The sequence below is a fragment of the Mustela putorius genome, unplaced genomic scaffold (genome assembly GCF_011764305.1).
Source record: "Mustela putorius furo isolate JIRA1106 unplaced genomic scaffold, ASM1176430v1.1 tig00004035_pilon_pilon_pilon, whole genome shotgun sequence".
Classification (NCBI taxonomy): domain Eukaryota; kingdom Metazoa; phylum Chordata; class Mammalia; order Carnivora; family Mustelidae; genus Mustela; species Mustela putorius.
The window spans coordinates 2,785,527-2,807,016 of record NW_025422171.1 but is presented as its reverse complement, the minus strand read 5'-3'; the positions used below and the strand labels follow the sequence as shown (position 1 = coordinate 2,807,016).

Genomic DNA, 21,490 nt, shown 5'->3' with positions numbered 1-21,490 from the left:
GGTACATCACAGACTGATGACATGAGCACCATAGAAGAAAGTCCTATTCATTCTGTAGGGCAATAAGGAAAGAGCTAAAGGAAACCTAACTATAACCATATTGATAGACTTAAAATTAACAAGGGTCTGAAAAAATTTTAATGTGATTGCAGTGTTGATAAAAATTTTATGTTTGGCATTTTAGTGTTTTTAGGATTTTTTAAGTGCAGTCCTGGATTTGCATTAGTGTTTACATTTTATAACTAAATTTTATTTTTCTGAAAGTGATATTAAGAAGAGTAGTCAATCTGAAATAAAATGTATGTACAAAATGTTCTAAAGTATATTATTTATTCACTATTTTTCTTCTATTCTAGTTACCCTCTCTGGAAATGGAGAAAATGGTAAGACACTTTAAGTCTCAATTTAAGTAGAATACTTATGATATCCTAATTGTGATCCACATGCTTTTTATTTAGTGATGGCTATATGTGTTTTTGTTTTCAGAAAGAAAATGTGTTTTTAAAGTTAATTAAAAAGAGGTCTAGTATTGTATTTATTCCTATTCAATATATTTTCATTTGTGTTATTTATATCAATTAAAATAGCTGTTATTTTGTAAGGCATCTAGCACCCAAACTTCTCTAATATATTTATGTACATATGTATGCCTTGTATATTCTTCAGAATGCTTGATAGTAGTGATTCAAATGTTTTTAATACCAGTTCTAGCTAGGATTGAGGAGCAGATTTTGTTTCATGATGCCTAAATTTTATCAATGGTTCTCTTCTTTATATATTTGTTAAAAATAGTACATTACTACTCACAGATATTTAACAAAATAACCAGACTGTAAATTTGTAAACTGTATTACTAGTTCATTTTGAAAGGGAATCCTACTTTTTATAAGGACTAGGTAATGAGATAATGCCTAGAGGGAAAAATTCATTGCTCAGAATTTCACCAAGCTAAAAGAAAATATTAAGTCTGTTGAGATTAAATTTCAAAAATGAAATTTGACTTGAGATATGAAAATCCAGGGGATTTCTAAAACAGTTGAATGGTTAGAAATCATTAATTAATATTTATTCTTATTGGAAATAATTAGGCATTAAGTATGTAAATCTCAAGTTGCCTTTGAATCTGATTTCTCAATTCTAGCCAGGGTTGAGGAGGAATAAATATAGACTCATTCTTGGTAGGATTGATTTTCTCCCTTTAAATCAAAACTGTTTTCTATATGTGAAAATACATATACAGAAAGCAGAGAATTTCTGAAGTACTTATGAAGGAACATCTAACTTTTCTCATTATTTCTTAGAGCTGTTTTCCCCATGTCTTTCAAAGAGTCTTTTGACGAAGTTGTTTGCTTTTTTGTTTGTTTTTTAAATTCATTTACAGGTGATTTTTTAATCAGATTTTTTGATTTGTAGATTCAGATTTTTTTTTTTGCTTTGATTTAATTTGTTTCATTAACTAAGCTTTTATCACTTCTTTTTTTGTTGTTCATAGTATTTTTATTTTGTAATATATGCTGCACTTTTAGCTATATCAACTTTATTACTTCCTTTTTTTAAGATTTATTCACTTATTTTAGAGAGAGAGAGAGAATGCATGAGTGGGAGAGGGAGAGGAAGAACCTCAAGTAGATTCCGTGCTCAGCACAGAACCTGACACAGGCTTGATCCCAGGACTCTGAGATAACAACCCATGCTGAAACCAAGAGTCATCCTCCCAGCTGATTGTGCCAGGCAGGCACCCCTTTATCTATTATTTCTAACCAGTGGTTTATAGCATATATATATGATCAGAAGTTTTCTTATTAACATTATTTCAAATTCATGTAAAAGCAGTATTTCCTGTTATTCTTTACATTATAATTTGATATTTTCCATTGGTTAAGTACTTACTACATTCCAGGCATGATGCTAAGAGATTTATCAGTTTTTTTTTAACTGAGGATTAAGATTTTTTTAAAGCAGACAACCATTTTGTTTTTGGACCTATGGAGAGCAGAAATACTCTAAAAATATTTTAAATGTCTTAAAAAATATTTTTTAAGTATATTGTTTAATATGCTGACCTTAGTTGTAAATAACTAAATGATTAAGAAGTTTAAAGTACCTCAAGGTTACCATTTATCTTGAAGCTCTACAATAGACTACAGATGAGGATTGACAAACTTGATTGAATATGGGGGCCAGGCAAAAATTTTAAAAAGTGAAGTGAACTAGGTGAAAATAGTATTGCAAACTCGGTAAATGACCTCAGTGTTCATATAACGGTAGGAGACTGAGCTCCAGTATACTTTTCCAAAAGAAGATCAAATGAAGGAATGATTTTGAATCCATTAAGTAGATCATGAGGTTCACCCTGGAGGGAATGGAGACAGTAGAGAATGCAGATTTTGAGAAGCCAAAATTTTCAGTGAGGATGATAATCAGCTTTAGTGGACATGAAAAGAAAGCAAATTTGAAGATAGAAGGAAGTTCTGGTAAGGATTTTGTCTTGGTATCAGATATTTGCTCTGAAATAAGATGTGACGACTAAGATGATGAGTAAAATGGAGGAAAAGATACTTCTAGGTATGACATAATGAAAAGAACCTTCGGTTTTTATCAAGCAGATATGGGTTTGAATCCTGATTTTATCATTTACTAAGTGACATTGGGCAGGATATTAAATTCTCTGCACCTCAGTTTTCACATTTGTAAACTAAAAGAATACCTTATAGGACTACAGTGAGGGTTAGAAATAAGGTCGACATCATTATATACCTTCTAATAGGCCTTCGGTAGGTGGAAGTAGTGATTTGATTAGCTGTGGTCAAATATGGTACCAGGAAGTCCCAGTGTTTTATAGTGTATTCATCAGTCATGAGTTATACACATGGAGTTATTGCCCAGGAATATCACAGCCAAGGTGGAGTAGAAAACTATGAACAACACATTTATACTGGCCATTGAGATGGACTGGAGGGAGGAAGACCAGTTGCCTTTGCAGTGATCAAACGAGTTAAGCAACAGTTTATGAGCTGTTACACTGGCAGTGAAAATAATGAGAGAGGAACTAGAATTTGAGGAGCTTTGTGTTGATTAGTTGTGCAATGTGAAGAGTTACTGGGCCCTGGCTTCCTGTGGGACTTGCAGTTCTGTTCTCTTAGACCATATGACCCCCAGTGTAATTGTAAAAGAAAAGGCTGGGTCCAACAAGTTGATTTTTTTTTTTAAAGATTTTATTTATTTATTTGACAGAGAGAGATTACAAGCAGGCAGAGAGGCAGGTAGAGAGAGAGGGGAGGAAGCAGGCTCCCCGCTGAGCAGAGAGCCCGATGCGGGACTCGATCCCAGGACCCTGAGATCATGACCCGAGCCGAAGGCAGCGGCTTAACCCACTGAGCCACCCAGGCGCCCAACAAGTTGATTTTTTAATCATTATTTTATTTAAAAAGAACATTTTTTAAAACCAAAAGTGAAAGGAGAAATAACCTCAGATGAAAGGAAGGATAATACTTTGAATTGAATACATCTTAGCTTTATAAAAACTTAACTACCTTGTTCTTAGTGTCTCTCATTTCACTGTGGACCAGTGAAAACTTTTATGATTCCTTAAACTTGGGAAACATGGTAATACGGAACATGCAAAAAGAACCAGATTCTGAGAGGAAAGGTTCTTGGGTAGTTTTGAGAGGAAAGGTTCTTGGATATTAATAATAATAGTGGTCAGTATTGAGGTGCCTGACTGGCTCAGTCAATAGAGCGTGTGATTCTTGATCTCAGCGTTGTGAGTTTGAACCCCAGTTGGGTGTAGAGATTACTTTTTTAAAATGGCCAGTATTTATTAAGGATTAATTATGTGCCAGGCACTATTTTAAATGTTTTGCGTATATTAGGTCATCAATATTAAGCAACTAACTTTAATAAAACAAATTAAGTGCTTTATTTGAAGTCTGAGCATATTGAGGGGCAGTATAGTATAAAGAGGTAATGAATTCTAAAAGTAATGGAGAAGGGTTATGCGCAAGAAGTAATATTTGATCTGAGCTTAAAAAATGAGTAGAATTTCAAACTTCGAAGCTTGTGTCTGCTTTGTTTTCTTCAGTGGATTTGTATGTGCCTCATTCCAAAGAAAAAATTTAAGCACCTGGTAGATCTTTCTTCTTATAGAAACCAGTCCTGCTTCTTTCAAAAAAAAAAAAAAAAAACTATAGAACACAACAAAAAGCTCTAAGTTATATCAGTAATGAGTTAATATTTGGAGTTAAAGATGTTAAAATGTTTACACTAATCCACTTGTGAAACAGTTATTGCAGAAATTTTAAATGGCTAAAAATTTTTCATTAGCCTATGTTGAAAGGAGATGAAATCTAGCATAATATTTCTGGTTAATCCAGGAACTAAGTTTTTTAGATTACTCATTATTCACAGTGGTGGGAACATCCTTTATTACTTTCAGTTTGTAGTTCCTTGAATTTAATGTTCATGGTGATGGAATCTGTCTTAAATAAATTTTTTTGGTGTTGGAAAAGGTATGGAAGCCTCGTGAATTTGCGTGTCATCCTTGTGCAGGGGCCATGCTAATCTTCTCTGTATTGTTCCAGTTTTAGTATATATGCTGCTGAAGTGAGCACTGTCTTAAATAATTTTTAAGTCATTTAAAAACTGGTAGGAAGAGCTTGAAATTTAGTGAGTGAAGGAGGTGTTTCAACTTGAATGTTCAGCAGTTCAATAATATCAAATCCAGATTATAGTCTTTACTTATAAACCAGGCTGATAACCCTTAAATATAGGAACTCAATGTTTTTTCATATTTGTAATGGTAGGTCATTCAGATAAAGGAGTTTATAAATTTGATGTCTTCGGTAGGTTTTAATTAAGGTATTTATTGGATTAAGCCTCCTGACCCTAAATATTGTGTTTTAATGTTATGCTTTTTCCTGTTTTCACCAGGATTCAATGAAATGTTATTTGTTTTTATTTACCAGGAAAGGCCGTTGTTTACCTTGTGGCTTTCCATCTGTTCTTTGTTATGTTTGTATGGTCCTATTGGATGACAATTTTCACATCTCCCGCTTCCCCTTCCAAAGAGGTAAATTTAATGTTGGTAAATTACCAAATGCTATAGCTAATTATGGAATTATTTGCCCTGTGTTACCTTTGTTAAAACTTTACTACATAATGCATTTGTTCTGTTTCTGTTTATGAACTTGCTTGGTGACTCCACATTGTGAATGTGAGTCATCAGCCTGGTCTCAGATACAACCCACTGACTTAGCACACTAAAAGACCGATCATACTTTACTTAGTACTGGTATTTTTCTGCCATGCTATTTAGTTTTAAAGACATCCTTTTTTTACTGGACTAAAAAATCTTAAGGGACAAAATTGAGTTAGAAAAGTAGAGTGTATATTTGGACACCTTAACATATTTTCTCAGGCCTAAAGAAATATGCTGCAACTAGAGAAAGTTTTAATTGTGGGAAAGAAATTGTCGAGGCTATTGTTTGTTATTCTTTAATATGACTAGTGTTTCTTCTAATTTGCGGTTCCATTGGGAAAATAATGTGAATATTTATGTAGAGTAAGTTTTAAGACCAGGATGTGTCTCTTGCCTTCACATAACTAATGAAATCTGGTATAATTAGATGGCTAAGAATGTACCCTCTGGTTGTAGGATTATCTGAGTTTAATTTTCTGCTCTAACATATTACTTAATGTCTCTGAGCTTCCATTTTCTTATTGGAAAATGGAGCTAACAATAGTGCCTATTTCTGTAAGATGTTTGTGAGGATTAAGTGATATTCATTCACATAAAGCTTTTAACACAGTACCTGCCACATGGTTGGCAATCAAATATTAGATGATGATAATTATTTCTACTCATACAAAATTCATCAAAATTTGTTAAAAATTATAGACCATATGTTTAAAAATAATATCAACTTCCATTTAACTTTTTATGAAATATATATACAGAGAAGTATATGTAAGTGTACACCTGATGGATTTTTGCAAACCTAACACCCTTGAGCAACCACCACCAAGTTGAAGAAACAGAACATTACCAGCATCTTATAAGCCTCCTCATGCTCCCTTTCAGCCACACAAACCCACTCTCCTGCCTCCTCATAGCATCAGTTTGTTTTGCCTGGTTTTGCCTTTACATAAATGGAATCATATACTCTGTGTGTTTGTGTCTCTAGCTTCTTTCATTAACATTCTGTTTGCATGTTCATCCATGTTGTTGCATGTACTTGTGGAGCACTCATTCTCTTTATTGTTTGGTATTCAGTTGTAGTAAATATTAGTTTATTTAACTGGTCTGCTGTTGATGGGCAGGGGCATTTGGGTGGCTTCTAGTGTAAGGCTGTTACAAAGAGGGCTGCTATAAACATTCTATTGCATATACCTATGTATATACTTACATATATACATCTGTACATAAATGTGTATATATATGTATAATAATTATATGTGTGTATACATATGTATACACACATATAATTATATATACAGCTACATATACATATATATGTATATAGTAGGTACCTCCGATTGGAATGCTGGATCATATTTTGTGTGTACATTCAGCATTAAGTAGAAAATGCCAAACAGTCTTTTGCACATTTTTTTTCTATTGGGTGCTTTTGTTTTAAGGGGTAGTGAAATTATCAATCTGACTTTATGTTTCTTAAAATATATTCATCAGACATTTGGTAATAATTAGTCAACTCTTAAAGTTATGTTACAAACTGCCCTCCCTATCTTTTTTTATTTTTAAGATTGATTTATGTTTAGAGAGAGAGCACATGCATGGTAGCAGGAGAGGGCAGAGGGAGAGAAGCAGACTCCTTGCCAAATGCTGAGCCCAGTACAGGGCTCAATCTTACGACCATGAGATCATGACCTGAGCTGAAACCAAGAGTTGGTCGCCTAACTGACTGAGCCACCCAGGCGCCCCTCAAACTGCCATCTATGTCTTAAGCTCCAAGTTGAAAAGGAACTAATTTTATTTAATTACTTACAACTAGTGATGGCTATTGAAAACATAGCATGAATGGAGGTAAATACTTCTTGTTATGGGAAATAAAAAATAGAAAAAGAGGGGTGCCTTGGTGGCTCAGTCATAAGAGAATACAATTATTGATCTTGGGGTCATGGATTTGAGCCCCATGTTGGGTGTAAAGATTACTTAAATAAATCAACTTTTAAAAAGTATAATAAAAACAATTGGTTAATACTTCTGAGAAGCAGTATAGTATAGAGGTGAAGAACTCAGACTCTGGCATAAGACTGCCCAGTTCAACTCCTGCCTCTGGTACTTACTAGCCATGTGGCCTTGGAGACTTGCCTTAGATGTCTGTACCTCAGCTCTCTGCTGTAGAATGAGGATGATAGTAATACATACCTTACAGGATTGTTGGAAGTATTGACTAAGTTAATATATATGGTTAAAAAATAATAATATATGTGGTTAGTAATATTTATAATAATGATATACACTTAATAATATATGTAAAGTGCCCAGAAGAATACATTGCACTTAGGAAGTGCCATTTAAATGTTATTTATTTATTTTGGTTGTTGTTTGTCATATTGCATCCATTCAGCATTCAGCTGAGGGCTTAAGCCTTTACATCCACTTCATCCTTCATGCTCCTCTATTCCTAGAAGTTCAGCTGATTACCCAGGCCTGTGTCCAGTGGCCCTGCTATGGCATGCTCTTGCCTTCCCCATCATAGAACCTACCATATAGTTTCTTAATTGCCTCTTGACTTGTATGCACCATCTTATTCAGTTTTTTGTGGGCAGGGATCATTTTTATGGTATCCTGCACTACATCCCTCTCCCCACTATTTAGCACATAGTGGCTGTTCACTATTGAATGAGTTAATTATCAAATCATCAAGGGACAGCTAAGTTAAGCTGCACTGACAAGAAAGAGCAGGATTTTATGGTTCTCTTTCTAAATAACCTTCCAGTGTGCTGAGATAGCTCCTTGTAGTAATTATAAAGCTGTGAAGTAGCTCCTAAAGTAACCGTAATAAAAGGACTCTGTGAGCTGAGAGGTTAGAGCAACACTTGGGAATCAGACCCAGGGAAACTGGTTGAGTCTGAATAGCAAAAACTCTACATTTTTAAGGAAGTTAAGTTATAAATATGGGTATATTTTTCATCTTTTACCAGCAAGTACTTGGCACCTGCTGTTTGACAGACTGTGCTAGGCTCTGGGAATAAAAAGAACAAAAAAGAATGATCCTAAACATTTTAAAAGGAGAGACAGATGGTAGACAAGTAAACAAACAAAGTAATTATAAATTGTGATAAGTTTAGGTACTTTTAGAATAAATGAACATTTATTTATTTATAACAGTAAAAACTATTAGGGGAAAAAACTACTTTGGTAGTATGGTCAAAGACATCTCTGAGGAAGTGGCATTATTAAACCAAGACTTTTCAAAGTATCTCTTTCACTAAAGTATTAGCTTTTTGAAGGAAGCATCTTTGTTGTTTATTGCTGTATCCCCATTGCTTAGATTCCAATCTTGTATGTAAGAGGCAGATTGCTAATATGTGAATGAGTGAATGGTGAGAGGGAAGCAGTATGTGAAGAGCTGGCAGGCATCTTCCATCACTGTCACTTATCACTATCACTATCAAAAAGAAATTATGGCCCCATCACTTCTCTGGTAATCCTTCAGAGGTTGCCAGTCAGCTCTAAGATAAAGGTCATGCTCAAAAGACCCTTCATGAACTAAAATCTTAACTAACTTCATCTCCACTGCTTCTTCCTGGAACTTGATAGTCAAGTAATATTTTGCACTGACTATACCATTATATTCACATCTTTGTGCTTTCTGTATGCTACTTCCTTTACCAAGATTCTCTTTCCCTCCTTGTTTTCCTGGAAGATTCCTGTTTACCTTTCAAAGCCCAGCGTAGGTACCACTTTCTCCAAGAGACTTTCATTGATAGTCCCTATACCCTCATAAGGAAGCTTTTATCATACCTGGTAACACATTGTACTATTATTTGTAAGTTGTATTTCTTTATTGACATAGCTAGCATTCCTACTGGACTATAAGAAATGTGCTTTTGAAGGCAGGACTGTATTGATTCTTCTATGGATTCCTATTACCCAGAGCAGTGCCAAGTTCTTAATTGGTAGCTAATATATATTTGAATTGAACCATCTGAACACTGAATTTAAGATGATGGCATTTCATAGTTTGAATTCTGTTTTGTAGTTTTTAATGAAAACTAGATGTGTAGTAATAATTTCCTAAGTCTAATCCATTTTAAATTTTGGTCCATTCCTCATCTAAAATTCTGGTGGCTCTTAAGATTATCATTTTAAGTTTTTCATAATTTATAACATTAGTCCTTAAGGAAAAGTAATGATATGGAGGCTGGGATACTACCACAGGCTAGAAATAGGACAGCCCTATGTGAAATCTGTTCAGATTTTACAAGGAAACTGTAAAATTTGATTGAAACATTTCCTATCCATATATGTACTTATCATCATACCAAATGATTCTTATACTCTACTGTGAATGCTTCAGGGACACTTCATGTCAGGGAAGAACTTCTAATTCAAACAAGTTAAAGTTACACTTCTCTTAAAAGAGAATAGGCCATTTTGCTAAGGAGGGAAGTATTTCAGTCCTTGGAAGTATTCACGAGAGAGTGGATCTCAGAAACTTTGTCTGAAGGGTCCTACCTCCCTGGGAAGTTATGTAAGTGATGTCTAAGATCTCAACTTAAGATTATGGGAAACTTTTCTGACATCTTTCTGTTCTGTTTGCCTGTGTTACTTCTCATGCCTTAGAAGTAATTTGGGGGTTTCTTATGCCATCAAGATTTGATTGTGGGAAACAGACAAGGTAACCTAAATAGACTCTTCTACATCCTAAATTGTGGTGTTTGGTCAGGTTAGAGTAACAGTCTGTAAAAAGCCAGAACAGTTATTTTACATTAGCAATATGGAGGGAGGCATACTAGAGTAAAACTCAAAACACTTGCATTTTAATATCAGCTCTGCCAATATCAGCTCTCTGTGCAATCTTAGAAAATTCTCTGAGCCTCTTGGTATGACAGTTTCCTCAGTCCAGAGCTCTTTCTACTATGCCAAACTGTTGCCTTGTTTGGCATAGGATAGGTTGCACTGATAAACTAATACTGTTATTACTGATGATGAGGCATCAAGAGTATGGAAAGCTTTGGTAGGGAGTTAGCAGGCAGGACGAAATACTTGAATATAAAAACTCCATTCATGACTCTTTAGGACTTTTCAAGCAAAACCTTGCTTTTAATTGAAAAAAATTGAGAAACAGTACAGTTAAAATATAGGACATGATCAAGAAAAATCTCAAGCCATTTTTAGTTTAAAAGGAAATTCTGTGAAGTAAAGACTAAAAGAGACTGAAAGCTTCTGTTTACATGAAATTAGAGACATAAAACTGAGGCCCCTTGAGATGCTAGGATGACGACAAGAGGAGCAACTATAAACAAGTTCTTTATAAGGAAAATGCTATTTAAGAAATGAACTGGAGGCTGGCCACACTATGGGAATAAAAACTTAAGAAATGGAAACAAGAAATAACTCCATGAAGAAATTACTCTTTGAGAAAAGGAGACTCTGCTTGCCTTGACAATACTTTATAATTTTACAGGAAGTACTCCTATTGGTTAGCTTTTTAAAAGCTAAAACAAAGAAGTAAAAGTTCATTGATATATTTGAGTAGAACATAGCTGGATCCTGTGCCTATGGTTTAATGTTTTACTCAAACCAAGTGACTCTTGGACATCCTTCCAAAAATTAAAAATTTCTCGACACTAATTTTCAAACATCAAAATTTTTACTAATAGAAAATATATGTATTAAGCCCTTTTTGGTTGGGGGGTTATTTAATTTTTCTGTAAAATACAAAGATGCAAAATTTTCTAGTTCATATTTTTTCCCATCATTAATATAGAGGGCAAATATTTTTCAATCTATCATAAAAAGGTATGAAGTTTTTAAATATACTCAGTTTCACTTCTTTAATTTGAAAATAAGTTTTGCCTTCATAGAAGAAAATGTTTTAGTATTTTTTCTGTTCAGGATGAAACTGTCTTTTTCTAAACATGATAGTTTATGAGATTGAAAAGAATTAATAGTTTTCTCTTTTTATAGTTCTACTTGTCTAATTCTGAAAAGGAACGTTATGAAAAGGAATTCAGCCAAGAAAGACAACAAGAAATTTTGAGAAGAGCAGCAAGGGATTTACCTATCTACACCACATCAGCTTCAAGGAGTAAGAAAAATCAGTCTTAAGCTTTCCTTTCCAAGGAATTTTTAAAATATGGTTAATTCTTCCAAGATAATCTGCATGATTTGACAGTTAAATGGATATTGTGATTGCTACAGATAACATCTGCAAGAACAAGATTTTCCTGTGTTCTGTATCTTCTGTGGTATTTCAGATATACACACACATGTACATTTATTGATACAGATTTTTTTTAAGAGGCTCACTGTGAGCCTGTTTTCTCTGCATTTTTTTTTCCAATTGAACCTCATCATTAAAAATGTCACTTGTTATTCTTAGCAAACCATCGTTTAGAAATTCTCGTCTGAATTTAAATATTGTGTGTCATCACAGAGTCATTTTTAAAAAAACAAGAATGTGCTAACTTAGAATGGAGAGGAGTAAAAGACACAAGGGAGAAGAATCCTGTCAAGTTTTAAGACCAATACTCAGAGAGCCAAAATTTGAACTCAGGTTAATCTGGTTCCAAAGATGTGGTATTTCCACTCTCCCACTGCCTACGTGGACAGGTGACTGCTGCAGCACTTCCCTTTTTTTAGGGAGACAGTCTTACAATAGGAATGAATTTATGAGTGGCCACTGTAGTCACTTAAGTATAGGAAATTGTTTTAAGTTATATACTATGTATCTCATGAGTTTTGTTCAAATATGGGATAATATAATAGCTAATAATTATTCTGTTCTGAATGTTTTACACATACTCATTTATTTATTTGTCAGAGAGAGAGCACAAGCAGGCAGAGGGAAAGGCAGCAGGGAGCCTGATGTGGGATTTGATCCCTGGACCCTGGAATCATGACCTGAGCCAAAGGCAGAAACTTAACCCACTAAGCCACCTAGGTGTTCCACACATACTCATTTAAACTTCATAACAACCCTGTGAAGTAAATGCTACTGTCTTCAGTAGCAACTGAGACACAGAGAGGTTATAACTTGTCATATGTGGAAAAATGGATTTAAATCTAGTTACTCTGGTTCTAGAACCCACTATGCTGCTGAACTCCAAGGGGAAATAAGAGGAGTTTTACCTTTACGTGCAAGTTGTAGCTAAGGAACGTGACTACATTTGTACAAGATTTGAGGAGGAGGGTATTCGACTAACTTTTATTTTTTTCATGCACTTAATACTATTCTTTTTTGCATGACTAATACATTGGTGTACATAACAAAAACATGAATTTCAAGCCAGACCCTAGCTTTTCCATTACTAGTGTAGGGAGAGTCACTAACTTGTTTCCTTATTTTGTTGGTTTTTGGGGGGGCTTTTTTTGAGAGAGTGTAAGTGGTAGAGGGCAAAGGGAGAGCAAGAGAGAGAATTTTTTTTTTTGTTTTAAGATTTTATTTATTTATTCATGAAAGAGAGAGAGGCAGAGGGAGAAGCAGTCTCCCCACTGAGCAGGGAACCCAGTGTGATACTCGATCCCAAGACTCCGGGATCATGACCTGAGCCAAAGGCAGATACTTAACCATCTGAACCAACCAGGCACCCACAAGAGAGAGAATCTTAAGCAGTCTCCATGCCTGGCATGGAACCCAATATGGGCTTAATCTCACAACCCTGAGATCATGATCTGAGCCAAAATCAAGAGTCAGATGCCTAACTGACTGAGGCTCCTTTGTTTCCTTATTTTGAAATGAAGATAATATCTGCATCTTTGGGTTAGTAGAAATATTTAATTAAATGAGATGTATGCATTTAGTGTAGATCTTGGTATATAATAATAAATTTTCAGTAAATGATGGCTAATATAAAATAATCCTTTTTTATATTCAACAATGAAAAGTCTGAATTATAATAATTATTTCTACTTACAGTTATTTAGATTTGATGTTCTTAACCCAAAGTCCAAGACTTCAGAGAATTTATGAATTTGGAGATAATATGCAAAGTTGTGGGTACATATAGTTTTTAAAGTACCTCATTCATACCAAGATAATCTGATTTTCAGAGCAGTATGTGTGCCCCAAAGAGTTAATAGCCACTGATGTAAAATCTTTACTCTTAAGGCTTTATTATTTTTCATTAATTATAATGGCTTTCCTCTAATCTGAATAATACCCTTCATCTATTCAGTATTATACCAGAATTATGCTAAACACTTTACTGGTGATTATTTAATCCTCAGAAGAACTCTGAGGGAGGTGCTACATTTGTCTTCATTTGAGAGATGAAGAAATGAGGCACAAATTAAGTGTCCGAAGTCCCCAAATGATAAGATCTGAGATTTATAGCTTGCCTTCCTTTTTTTAAAAATTTTCATTATTAATTTATTTATTTAAAATATAGTGTTACTAATATAGTCACCATGCTGTACATGGCATTCCTAGAACGTCTTTTTGGGGGTTTGTTTGTTTTTTTAAGATTTTATTTGTTTATTGAGAGGGAGGGAGAGGGAGAAGCAGACTTCCTGCTAAGCAAGGAGGCTTATGGGGGCCGGATCCCAAGACCCTGAGATCATAACCCAAGCTGAAGGCATATGCTTAACCAACTGAGCCACACAGGTACCCTCTATAGCTTACCTTCTGACTATAGGCAAAGTCCCTGCTCTTGAGCACCATTTTATACTGCATTTCTATTGCTTAGAATTCCAAACTTTGGGAGTTTTATCTTTTTTCTTATTATAGAAATAATATCCATTCATTCTTGTAAAAAAATTTACAGAAATACATATTATATGAAGTAGACCTTTCATGGACCAGAGACAAATGAAAATGATGGAGCTGTCTTCACAGGGAGGAATTGGGGGCTAGGAAACAGGGATGGGGAGGCTTTTCACCTGGTTCCTTTTTGGGCTTTTTTGAACCATATGAACTAATTACTATCTATTCAGGAAACAAAATGAGTCTTTCTAGACCTTCTCCCTCCATGGTGTGAATCCAACTGATACCTCTTTCGAGCTTTGTCCCATAGTTTCCTTGCATCAGTTCTGTGCTAAAACACTCTTATCTTTCCCCATCTTTTTTATTGTCTTTTTCTCTATCTACGACAATTATTTTTTCCTCTCTAAATCCAGTTTAAAGTTTTAATTCAGTGTCTGCTTCTTGAGCAAGAGATGATTTTTATTTTTTTAAAGATTTTATTATTTATTTGACAGAGAGAAAGACAGCGAGAGTAAGAACACAAGCAGCAGGAGTGGGAGAGGGAAAGCAGTCTTACCACTGAGCAGGGAGCCCAATGTGGGGCTCAATCCCTGAACCCTGGGATCATGACCAGAGCTGAAGGCAGATACTTAATGACTTGAGCCACCCAGGTGCCCCAAGAAGTGATTTTTTTTTTAAGTCTGCTCTGAACTTCTCTAATTCTTACCTTGTAGGTCACAAATCACTGCCTCATAGTTATTTCTGTTTATCTCCCCTCCTCAACCTTATTCTAAGACTCTGGCAGTCAGGAATTTTTCCCATGGCCTCTAACAAAGTGTCTCATTAAATAGGCCCTCAGTAGGTGTTTGTTGAATGAATCTCTTCCTGGGTTTTCTCCATAATTGCTGTTTATGCGCTTTTTGCGTGTCATTCTCAAGCAGAGGCAGTGCTAATCTTATCTGTCTTGTGCTAATTTTAGTATAAGTGCTGTCAAAGCAGGCACTGTTTATGCACTTTTAAGTCTCCCTGGTTTTCTCTCCTTTACTGGTTTTCCCTATCATAGTCTGAATTTATATTTTATAGGAAATAATAATTACTGTTATTATCCTAGTAACACCTGCTTTATTGAGAATCTGATATGTTTTAGGAGTTTTATATTTAATCTGCGCAATAGCCCTTCACACTTGGTATTATATGCACTTACCAAAGAGAAAATTGAGGCTCATGGAAAGTAAGTTACTGCCCCAAGGTCACAAGCTAGTAAGTGGGAGAGCTAGCATCCAACCTAACTGGTGACAGAGTCCCTGCTGATTTCAGGACCATGTTGTGCCACCGAACCTTTACAGACTGGCTTTTCCAAAGCATATCAGTTTCTTCTTGGTATCTGTGTTCTTCTCCTTTCTTTTTCGTTTCTTTTCTTTCCTTTTTTTTTTTTTTGTTTTGTTTTGGTTTTTTTTTTTAAGATCTATTTATTTATTTGAGAAGGAAAGTGCAGGGCTCAGGGGGAGAGGGAAAGAGAGACCCAGCATGGGGCTCCATCCCAAAATCCTGAGGTCACCATCTTAGTTGAAGTCAAAATCGATGGCTGCACCACCCAGACACCCCTGGTCCTTTCTTATATTTACGTAAAGATTACGTAAAAATATTTCTTCTCTTCTCCCCCAGTTTTCTCCTATAACGCTTGCTGCTCCACTTAATAATTCACAACCAGTTCCTTCCCTTCATTCTCAGGTATACATCAAAGTATATATCTCTTAAAAACAGCAGTTTGGTTCAGACTTTGTTCTTTTTTTTTTTTTTTTTATTAAAGATTTTATTTATTTATTTGACAGACAGAGATCACAAGTAGGCAGAGAAGCAGGCAGAGAGAGAGGAGGAAGCAGGCTCCCCGCGGAATAGAGAGCCTGATGTGGGGCTCGATCCCCCATCGGGCTCGATCCCCAAACCCCGGGATCATGACCTGAGACAGAGGCTTTAACCCGCTGAGCCACCCAGGCGCCCCTCAGACTTTGTTCTAACCGCCATTATATTTTCTCTTCCCATTGAGTTAGATCCTTTTATAAGCCTTCTGCACCCAAGTCCTCTTTTTCCTTCCCAGCTAAATACCAGGCAACTGGCTTCTATTCTCCCTACCCAAAGCTCAGTGGCTCTTGTCATTCTGGCTTCTTGAAAAGCTTTGTTTGTTGTGCTTTACTATTCTAGTTCTATTTCTGCATCCTTGAATGATTATTCTTTCTACTAAATTTTTTTAAATTTTTCTTTTTCTTTTTTTTCAAGTTTTTTTAAACTATTTTTTAAAAAAGATTTTATTTATTTGTTTGACAGAGAGAGATACTGTAAGACAGGCAACACAAGCAGGGGGAGGGGGGAGAGAGAAAAACAAGCATCCTGCCAAGCAGGGAGCTCAATGTGGGACCTGATCCCAGGATGCTGGGATCATGACCTGAGCTGAAGGCAGATGCCTAATGACTGAGCCATCCATGCGCCCCTTTTTTAAAGACTTTATTTATTTGACAGAGAGTTTTAAAGCTAGAGAAAGTAAACAAGTAGGGGGTGTGGGATCTCCAAAAGAATGTAAGTTCCACAAAGGCAGGGATTTAAGCCTAGAACAGTATCTGGCACAAAATAGGTGCTCATGTTTTGAATGAATGAACATATAAATTGGGCAGCAATAACATATGTTAGAATTGAGTGGGGAAAAGTTCAGGGTTTTTATTTTTTTTATTTTTATTTTTTGTTTTGTTTTTAAAGATAGGTTTATTTATTTATTTATCTGACAGACAGAGATCACAAATAGGCAGAGGTGGGGGGGGAAGCAGGCTCCCTGCTGAGCAGAGATCCCTATGCAGGGCTTGATCTCAGGACCCTGGGATCATGACCTGAGCCAAAGGCAGAGGCTTTAACCCACTGAGCCACCAGGTTCTTCTTGGGGTTTGTGGTTTGAAACCCCTTGGGGGTTGTATCAGTTTTGCTATTTGGGATAAGGATGGGAGATAAAAGGTTATGTTTTTGTTTTTCTTGAAAAAGCTATTTTATAATGTTAAAAACAAAATCCCACAGGGTGCCTTGAAACGTTTAGGCACTTTATTTTTATATTTTATTATAGACACTGTATTATAGTAGGAAAAAGAACTTGAATTAGGACTCCATAACTCTGAGTTGTGCTACCTAACTGGTTTTTGACCTTGTTGAAGTCACTAACTTGCTATAGATTCTCTTTTTTCATCTGAAAACTGCTGGGCACTATTCTATTTCTGAGGTTCCCTTCTACCTCTTGACATTCTGATTTCAGAAGCTTTCTAATACACTTTGGTATTATTTTAAAATTATTAGTTGTAAATTTCACAGAATTATTTGTAAAAGAAATGAAAACAAATTTTACAGTCAAATTAACTAAGCTTGCACATCCTTCAACAATTTCCTTTTAATTCTTAAATGTAGCCATCAGATACTGTGAAAAATGTCAGTTGATTAAACCTGACCGGGCACATCACTGCTCAGCATGTGACGTGTAAGTATTACTTGTTTGTTTCTATTTAACCCTAGCATCAGAAGTTGATGACAGGAGAATGGAAGGGGAAGGATTATTTTATATGCTTTATACTTAGCAAGAACATTGTATCCTTTCCCTTTCTGTTTCCTGGGCTAACAAAAATATTTATATAAGCTAGAATATACCTTGAAGTAATCTTGGTTAAGAGTTACTATACTGGTCGATAGAATATACTTCTTATACTTACATTTAATTTAATATTGATAAGCAAATAAGTAATAACCCCCTTGAGGGAGATAACTTTATTTCTTAGATCAAAAAGACTGTCATGGAAAAAAAGACGATCATGACACTTTTCTCATTTTTTTTTAAAGATTTTATTTATTTAACAGAGAGAGATCACAAGTAGGCAGAGAGGCAGGCAGAGAAAGGGGGAAGCAGGCTTCCCTCTGAGCAGAGAGCCCGATGCAGGGCACAATTCCAGGACCCTGAGATTGTGACCCAAGCTGAAGGCAGGGGCTTAACCCACTGAGCCACCCAGGCACCCCACTTTTCTCATTTTTATTGTTAATATTAAAACCTAATAGTCCACAAAAATACTGTTTTCAGTTACTGTCTGTGACATTGTTCCCAGAAAATTCTCTCTCTCTCTCTCTTTTTTTTTTTTTTTTTTGTGCCCTTATCAGAGGGTAGTGTGTTGAAAGAAAGATTCATAGTTTGGGAATCTCTACTGGTCCTTGAACTTTAGTTGGACAGGCTGTTTAACATTCTGGGTATTAGTTTATTCATTTCTTATATTTCAGCAGTCACTTCTTATCTGCCTGGGGATCTATTCTAAGACCCCCAGTGGATGCCCAAAACTGGATAATACCAAACCCTACATATACTATACATACATAACTATGATACAGTTTAATTTATAAATTAGGCATAGTAAGAGATTAACAATAATAGCTAATAATAAAATAGAACAATTATAGCAATATATTGTAATAAAAGTTATGTGAATGTGGTCTTTCTCTCAAAATGCCTTCTGCTATACTCATCCTTATTGTGATGAGATGAAGGGAGGTAACTGACGTAGGTACTGTGACACAGCGTTAGGCCACCATTTACCTTCTGAAGTATGTCCGAAGGAGAATCATCTGCTGCTGGACTATGGGTGACTGTGGGTAGCTGAAACCAGGGGAAGCAACTATGGATAAGGAAACTTCTGTATTTGAAATGTTCTGTGTTCTAACTTCATACAAATCTAGATTACATGTATTGGTGAAGAGGTAAATTTGGAAGGCTGTTTTTTTATTATAAAAGTACAGTACTCCTTATCCAGGGAATGCAATTTTGTAAATTATGTGGAAAAAATAACCATCTATAAGCCTATCATTAATAATATTTTAACATATTTGCTCCTAAAGTTTTATTTTTATGTGTTACATATTTTTAACATTATGTGTTTTATGTTTATGTGTTTTGTGTGGTTAAAATAGCATAGGGATTTATGTATTTCATTTTATCTTCCTCAGCTAATTTGGAAGCTGGACCTATCTAGTTTACCTAGTGCTGTGCATACTACATCATATTAAAATGTCATTTGGCGTGGTTCAAGGCATTTGGCTATGCTCAGCTGAATTGCCAGTATTAAAAATCATCTAACTATAAAAGGCCTTCTGGAAATACCAGAACTTTTCTCTAATGTACTGGGTTAGCTTTTCTTTACTTTTTTTAGAGAAGGAGGCAGAGAGAGGCAGAAGGGAAGGGAGAGAGACCATCTTAAGCAGGCTCCACACCCAGGATGGAGCCCAAAGCGCAGCTCAGTCTTATAACCCTGAAATCGTCACCTGAACTGAAATCAAGAGTCAGATGCTTAACCCACTGAGCCACCAAGGCACCTCTGGGTTGGTTTTTCTAAGATATTATTTGTAAAGGTAAAAGTGTAAGCCAAAGAAAGATAAAATTATCAGAAACTAGAATTAGGGGAATTTTTGTACAAGGATTTTCTTATGTTTATTTGTTTTTTAGATGTGTTCTTAAGATGGATCATCACTGTCCTTGGTATGTATAAAAAAAGAGGAAATTACATTGGGGGTGGAGAGGTGGGAAGGGGAGAATCGAGAGTAATTTATCTCAGCATTCCCAAATTTTGAGGGCCAGTTTAATCACTCGATTACTCAAGATTGATCTGGTACTATTTATATGTATATTTATGTATGTACATGTTTATATTAAATGTATTCCTTTAAATATATACTCTGATGTTATTAATCCAAGTAAGTGTATATTAAGAATTAACATTAAAATTCCAAATTCCCTCATGAATTTATTAAAAACACACATCCACAATTAAGATACTGCTCCCTACTTCCCATATGACCCATTTCTAAGTAATAATATTTTTTATCTGCCATATGTATTATTGTTTTTATTTATTAGAGTTTAAAAATAACATTAAAACTTACTGTCTTAACCATTTCTAAGTGGACAGTTCAGTAGTATTAAATATGTTCATATTGTGTAACAATCTTCAGAAATTTTTCATCTTGCAGAATAAATTTCTATACCCATCACAGCCTCCCCAGCCCGTGGCAAACATCATTTTGTTTTCTGTTTCTGATAGTTTGTGATTTATCTTATTTTTACAGTGTAATTTTCTTTTTCTTCTAGGGTGAATAACTGTGTGGGATTTTCTAATTACAAATTCTTCCTGCTGTTTTTATTGTATTCCTTGTTATATTGCCTTTTTGTGGCTACAACAGTTTTACAGTACTTTATAAAATTTTGGACGGTAAGTCTTTTTTCTGTCTTAAAACATATATGTAAAACTTTTTAAGATGATATATTCATAAAGAAGTCATTCATTCTTTATTATAAGTAGATGTACTTTATTTCAGGTAGAATTTATGATGAATCAGAAAGCAAATGGGATTACAATTTACCTTCATATGTTTATTTGTAAATAAATGGATATTAAATAGGATATAGTAAACTTCTTTTAGTGAGTCAAACTATTTTCAGCAATATTCTAACAATAGACCTATCAATTTTAAGGAAGTAATTGCTTTTACTTGAGTTGAAGAGACTTACTGCAGTTTTACAGTAGTAACAGTGAAATTGCAAATAGCTCAAATAACCACTAATCCGGTTCCTGCCTCTATAGATGGTAATCCTTTTTCTGTCATAAGTTGTGTTTTTTTCCACATTTTTAATTTATATCTTATAACCCTGTTTTCTTTGATTTTTATCAAATCAAAGTTTTATATTTTTAAAGCAGTGTTTTTACAGTTTCTTTTTTTTAAAGATGTTATTTATTTATTCATTGTAGAGAGAGTGTGTGCATTGCATGCACTTGAACAGGGTAGGGGTTGGAGGGGGAGGAAAGGGAGAAGCAGACTCTGTGCTGAGCACCAGCCCTACAGAAGGCTCAACCTCATGACCCTGGGACCCTAAGGTCTGACCCCAGCCAAATTCAAGAGGAAGATGCTCAACCAACTGAGCCACCCAGGCACCCCTAAAGTACTGCTTTTAAATAAATAATCAGAAAATCAGAAATCAAAGGGGCACCTGGGTGGCTCAGTTGGTTAAGTGTCTGCCTTTGGCTCAGGTCATGATCCCAAGGTCCTGGGATCATGCCCTATATCTGGCTCCCACCTCAGTGGGGAGCCTTCCTCTCCCCCTTCCTATGCTCCTCCCCCTGTGTGCTCTCTCTCGCTCTGCACTCCCTCAAATTAATAAATAAAATCTTTTAAAAATGAAAAATATAAAAGCAGTACTTTTCATTTATGATTTCTGGTTTAAGTCTATTCACTGTATATTTACACAATATTCACCCAAGTTTTCCTTGGGCATTTTAGTTGTTTTTGTTTTCACATTTAAATCTTTGATTTTGAAGAAGGCATTACTGTGGTCAGAAAGTACTTTGTATTTACTCTTCCTAACAATCCTGTTAAGAAGTTTTAAAATGTAGGTTTTATAATTGAGCTGTTCAGGTGTGGTGAAGCCTGCAGATCGCGAAGTGATTACTATTGAAAAGATAGTTTGTTGCTCACAGTTTCTGAGGGAAGGGTCATACCACGCTATGAAGGACCACACAGGGAAGCACCAGACAGGGTAACCAGATTTAGGTTAG

The 21,490-nt window shown here is 35.2% G+C and overlaps 1 protein-coding gene and 2 non-coding genes across 5 annotated transcripts in view; 1 reads left to right on the top strand and 2 right to left on the bottom strand.

The window, feature by feature from the left end:
- Nucleotides 1–21,490, top strand: part of ZDHHC20 (zinc finger DHHC-type palmitoyltransferase 20) — a 70,531-nt gene that overhangs the window by 24,583 nt on the left and 24,458 nt on the right. For all 3 annotated transcript variants that reach the window (XM_045072430.1, XM_045072429.1, XM_045072431.1), the window contains exons 2-7: nt 357–383; nt 4,965–5,068; nt 11,159–11,279; nt 17,316–17,385; nt 19,387–19,419; nt 20,029–20,149. In XM_045072430.1, coding sequence (XP_044928365.1) covers nt 357–383; nt 4,965–5,068; nt 11,159–11,279; nt 17,316–17,385; nt 19,387–19,419; nt 20,029–20,149 — 476 coding nt within the window. The remainder of the gene's footprint in view (nt 1–356; nt 384–4,964; nt 5,069–11,158; nt 11,280–17,315; nt 17,386–19,386; nt 19,420–20,028; nt 20,150–21,490) is intronic.
- Nucleotides 4,504–4,610, bottom strand: LOC123389812. Its single transcript, XR_006604462.1, has one exon. It is a non-coding gene; the product is annotated as a U6 spliceosomal RNA (small nuclear RNA).
- LOC123389816 lies at nt 14,771–14,877 on the bottom strand. Its single transcript, XR_006604466.1, has one exon. It is a non-coding gene; the product is annotated as a U6 spliceosomal RNA (small nuclear RNA).